At 34.8% G+C, this 6,000-nt stretch overlaps 1 protein-coding gene across 1 annotated transcript; it reads right to left on the reverse strand.

Moving 5' to 3' along the window:
* Positions 1-3,233: 3,233 nt before the first annotated feature.
* On the reverse strand, positions 3,234-5,537 carry LOC147286048 (protein FAR1-RELATED SEQUENCE 5-like). Its single transcript, XM_086239395.1, has 5 exons — positions 5,382-5,537; positions 4,747-5,065; positions 3,688-4,662; positions 3,414-3,555; positions 3,234-3,324 (listed from the first exon to the last, which is right to left on the reverse strand). Exons 1-5 carry the CDS (start codon positions 5,535-5,537, stop codon positions 3,234-3,236), a joined length of 1,683 nt encoding a protein of 560 aa, XP_086095521.1.
* Between the last annotated feature and the right edge of the window lie 463 nt (positions 5,538-6,000).

Raw genomic sequence — 6,000 nt, forward strand, 5'->3', positions numbered from 1 at the left:
AGGTCCCAATACGTCTTGGGGTTTAGATCATTTTATCAACCGCAGCTGAATGGGCTTCTTTCCCCACGCACACTACAAAATGTAAATTTAACTCTCAATCCCTAGCCTTCTCACCACCATAACCTCCATTCTCAATGAATCATGCTTCACATTCAAATAAATGCACATTCAGGTAATGCATTACTATTTAATATATATAATTAACTAATTCATACCATAATATATATAATTAACTAATTCATACCATGCTCAAGTCATTCAAATAATTCATATAATTCACGTATTAGCACACATAATATTTTTCAACAAAGATTCAATATGATCAAGTTTGCAATCAAAGGTTTCCAGATCCCCCTACCTTGAACTTGTGCTTAATTCGCCGCTAGAAGTTGTCTAGTACCTCCCAGTCGTCCTTCGAGCCTAATCCCGTACAAAAAAATAACAAAAAACCACAATTAAATAATGAACAAAAGGTTGCTCACTTTCTAATCCTAGTGTGTATAGTGAAAACGCTAAGTTAGGGGCCTTAGATTGCCAAAAGAAGGTCACCATCTAACTCGAAATTGAAAATACGGTGAGAAGAGACCTTTTCCTTGCAAGCAGAGCCGCCACGTGCCGGTGGTGCGAGTGGGGGTGCCGGCGATACTGTTCATCGTATTCTTCCTTCATCACCTTTTTTTTTTTTTTTTTTTCTCAACTTTGCCCTAATGTTTGACCTATCAAACCACCACCAAATTGAGCAAACTTATACTCATTTTAAAGCTCTGCAACTCTTCTTTACAACAAAACAAAAATCACTCAAAATGGACGATTAAAACTCCAGATAATGGGCTTCAAAGCAGGCTACTCGAAAAACTGCCAATTTTCCAAAAAATTTCCTAATTTTTCCAACTTCAAACCAACTTTAATCCCCTTCAATTCTAACACCCCAAACCGGTTCCTTATAAAACGAGTTTAAAGTGTCCCAATCAATTACCCGCACTCAAAACAACCTAAAACTCAAATCTTGATTTTGAACATAAACCCCAAAAATCACTAAGGACACCCACTTGAATTCTCTTCCTTTTTCCCTCCAAATTCTATGTGTTTGTGCTCCTAAAAATCTCTCTAATCACTCACTTAACCTCAAAACAACAAAAATCAAAACTAACTTTAAATTCTAGCAAAAACAGAGCATCGAAGGAAGTTGGAAATTTACCTTCTTCCACCTCTCTCCTCCTCCTTCTATGTGTTCTGCTCTCTCTGATCTCTTTCTCTATCTCTATTCTTTTCTCTCTATCTCCTCTCAGTTTCTCTCCTTTTCTTTCTCTTTCTTTTTTCTTCTCTATTCTTTTCTGTATCTGGGTTTTTGGTTTTGCTGGGTTTACTAGCCAAACCCAGCCTTATAACTCAAACCAATACACACACACCACCGCCTAACACCACGCCCTCTCACTTAAACCTAGCCACTAGGAAAGCTAACACACACATAACAAAAACACTCACACCAAAAACACACACACACACAACTCACTAGAAGTAAAAAGACATATTATTAATATATATATACATATTTATATATACAGAAATGATTTCTCGCTCACCATAGAGCGAGGATTTCCCCACTCACCTACCGTTGGATTTGATCCAACGGTAGATTTTAATCAAAAATCTAGCTGCTAAATTATTACTTTTAAGATTTATAATTCAAATTCAAAATAAAACAATAAATTGCAGCACTAATCAAGGGATCTGTACTCCACCAAAACACGTTCTTGGAAAAAAAAAAAAAAAAAACAGCCCCCATTGCTTTGCCTCCTCCTCTCTCGTAAGCCCATCTCCACCATTGTCTCCGGCGCCGTAGCTGCTGACTCCGGCGTCACCTGGTTTCTTCTGTCGACGTCATCCATCTCTTCGGCATCCCGATTGACGTCACTTGGTATTCTCTTCTCTTTTTTGGTTTCTTCTTTAGTTTAGTTTAGTTTTATTAATTTCTTGTCTTTCAATTTTTCTAGGTTTCTCTTAATCAATTTCTCGTTCATTTAAAAAGTATCAATTTTTCTGGGTATTCTTTCAATTTGATTGGATTCCTCTAAATTGATTAGTCGTTCATTTAAAAAGTATCAATTTTTATGGGTTTCCCTTAATCTCCTAGCTGCTTATCAAATTTGTTTTTCATCTTTTTGGTTCCCTTAAATGGGTTATACTTGTTGAGATTGGTTGGGTTTAGTTATGGCCTGAATGAATTGATGAGAATCTGAGGCGAGTACTGAACGAATGTTTTTTTAAGTTAGACTAAATTGATGTTGCCAATTGATTGTAGGAGTCAATATTAAACTAAATTGATGTTGTCAATTGATTAGATGAATCAGTACTTGACTAAATTGATGTTGTCAGTCGAATCAACATTTTATTCAATTTTTGATCTCCTGGAATGATCTGTGTTTTCTTGTCTACACTCTCTTCTTTTGTTATCAGGTATTGGAGTTGAATGACCAATATGGGCAAGTCAAACCAACCTGCCTAGGACCCAATATGATTAGAGATAATTAGCAACCCAGTACACATTGCTCCAGTTGTATGGTTTGGTGCACTTAAATCAAAGGTCTATAGGAGTTCACTAGATGGGGTATTGCTCAAAGCTACTCCAAGCAATCTCCAGACCGTTTCAGTTCAAAGACTTGGAGTTGGCAAAACGCACAGATCTTGTTTCTCCTTTCTAGTAGCAAGCCTCTTATACCATTCCTTACATTACCAAATTAAGCATAAGCTTTTGCTCTTGTAATCTTAGAATTGTATTAACTCAATGTTCTTTCCAAGTTTTTACATGTAATTGTTTTAAGGCTACCGAGAGCTGTTCAAACTTCAAATCACATACTTAAATGAAAAGGCTTGTTAAGAGTTCTAATTTGTCAATTGAGTGATGGTGAAAATTCACTTATATTGGATGTACAAATCTCTTGTTTTCATCACATACAAATAGCCTGCACAATAATATTGGATTTAAATTTTGTTGAAATTGTTGAAGTTGAGGAGAAGAGATAAATCTTAGAAATTAAGGTAAATAATTAGAATTCGTATTTAATTCATAGAAATTTTTCATCTACAAAGTTACTTTCATTTTGAACAAAGAAATAACTGTGTCATAAAAAAAATAAAACAAGTCATATTCAACAAATAAGCAATTGAAAATCTAATTATGAATTTCTTTTCCCATCCACCCTTCGTGACATCAAATTTTCTCATGAAGACTTCTACATCAATAGCATCCCTCTCTGCAACTCCTCATTTGTAGTATATTCTTCTCCAAAATCCTCATCAACATTGTCGTCCATTGTAGACAACCTAGAAGCAAACCCAAAATATTTAACAAAATGAGCAAACTCAAATAAAAAAAAAAATGGAAATTAGATGTAGAGAATGCAATCACATACCTATTAAGCAATGAACAATTTCTTTTATCATGCGATTGCCCAACTTTACCACACCCATGACACCTCCTTGCTCTTTCTTTCGTCTTATCTCTCCAAGATTTCATACGTTTTCCAGAACCTTTAGCCTTAACTGGGAGAGGATCTATAAAACTTTATTTTTCAGAACTGTCAATGTAGTAATTGTTGATAGAAGATGTTTCTCCAACCAAACTCAAATTCATCGTCCTAACTTTTTTAGCAAGCCCTTCAAACGACTCTTGTACAATTTCAGTACATTGTTCAGAGATTGCAGCCTCATCAATTAGAACAGTTGCGAGTTGAAACAAACTCATGTGTCTCATTATTAGTGACTTATCTGCACCATCTTGCCTTCTACATTTTTCACTACCAATTCTTGAAAATCTTGTCCATCTTCGCATAATATACTTCTCTGGCAATTGCATGATCTGTTTCACTCGAAAATATGCTAATATATGCTTGCACGGAATACCTTCGAAATCAAACAACTTGCAACTACACTTCACCATATTTGATACCTTATCATGCACAAGGGTTCGCACCCTAGAGCTTCTATCAAACACCCTTTGTGTTTCGTAAATACAATAATTTTTATCTTCGCTTGTGAGGTTCACCATGTAGCCATTACTATCATAAAGCTCCTTTTGAAACCTGTAAAAGTAGCTTTTGGTATACACATCTACCATGTGCTTCTCCATCGGCATCCTTAATTTCATATTAGGTTTCTCATTCATATCTTGATGGTCTGCATTCAATTCCTCATGTCTCAAATGAGCAACTGCCCTATTAAAACGAGCGATAAAATCAATCAAAGAGTTATTTTTTGAACAATAACGCTTGAAGAATGCATGCATTGATTCTGCTCTTTGACTACTAGACATCCTTGCTGCAAAGTATTCATTAACATATGTAGGAACCCATTTGTCACGCAATTCATACATTGTTTGCAACCATCCATTACTTCTTTGTTGACTTATTTCTAGAGGTTCTAACCAACCTTCTTCAAATTCTTCTCTAGTCTCAGAATTCCATATGGCTTTCTTGAAAAGGTGATAGTGATCTTGATGAACGATAGAATCCATCTTCTCTTGAAATTTCTTTGAAATATGCCATATACAATATTTATGAAAAGTCTCTGGCAAAACGTGAGCTATAGCCTTACTTATTGCTGGATCTTGATCAGTGATTATAACTGTTGGGGCACCCTTTGGCATTGCTACAAGCCATGTTTCTAATAACCAAACAAATGATTCAAAAGTCTCACCACTCAAAAATGCACATCAAAAAATTGTGGTTTGCCCATGATGGTTAACACCTGCAAATGGAGCAAATATCATCGAATAACGGTTAGTGTTGTATGTGGTATCAAATACAACCACATCACCAAAGTGTTTGTATGCTCTTCTTCCAATTGAGTCAACCCAAAAGCATCGAGCCAACCTATTACTCTCATATGTTTGAAAGTCAAAAAAGAAATATGAATCCTTATCTTGCTCTGATTTGAAGTATTCATATAACATTTCTGCATCATGACCCTTGAGTTTCTCTTTCTCATCTCGCTGAAAATTTCTTAAGTCTCTTTCAGTGCACCCAACATTTTCATAACCATCAGCTTGTGTCTCTAAGATTTCATACTGTTGACACAATGGAATGTTCACACTCGTCAATTGTTTTACCAACTTCCTTTTTGCATTGGATACACCACGATGAGATCTTAATAAGTGTACTCTTGTTGGTGATGAAAGTTGATGATTGTGTTCCTCTATGAAAGTCTTAACCACATAATTCGATCCCTTATAAACCACAATTAATTTTGCTTTGCATCCTTCTCGGACATTCCCTCGTTGTCTTTCGATGTGTGTAGACTTCCTAACTTTTTTTATCCTCCATCTCTCATCAGTTCTCCTTCCTTAAAACAAACATATTCTTCTTATGCTTACTAATCCTGACACTAAACCCAGCATTCAATGCATAATTGTTATAAAACTCAAATGTCTCATCTAATGACTTGAATTCCTTCCCCACTTTTGGCTTCTTATCATCTGAAACTTGAGGTATATAAACTTCTTCCCTAGGATACATTAATTCATCTGATGAATTTTCCATGACTTCTCCACTTTTTCTGTAATAAAGAAAATAAGTGATCACTGGAGAATGAAAGAAAACAAAAACCAAAAAGTTTGCTATCATACAGTGGGAATAATGTTCTCCAAAGTGTTGATTTTTACTAAGTCCACCTCCTACTTTGCTAATGGAAAAATCATATTCATGCCTCAAAATATATAAACAATCACCACATAAAAGACATAAAAGAACTTGGTTTCTTTTCTTTTATATCTTTTTTTACTTAAACATGTCAAAACAACAACGCAAGTACATCATAATCTCAATTTTTTTTTTCCTTTTTGAAAATAAACAACAACAAAGAAAATTAACCATTGACAATCAATTAAGTAAGTCTAAATTTTTTTTTTTTTGGCCAAGAAAGTAAGTCTAAATTTAAATGAACGAGAAATTGATTAAGAGAAACCCAGAAAAATTGAAAGATAAGAAATTAATAAAACTAAAC

The sequence above is a fragment of the Dryas octopetala genome, chromosome 4, assembly GCF_963921425.1.
Source record: "Dryas octopetala chromosome 4, drDryOcto1.1, whole genome shotgun sequence".
In the NCBI taxonomy this organism is placed as follows: domain Eukaryota; kingdom Viridiplantae; phylum Streptophyta; class Magnoliopsida; order Rosales; family Rosaceae; genus Dryas; species Dryas octopetala.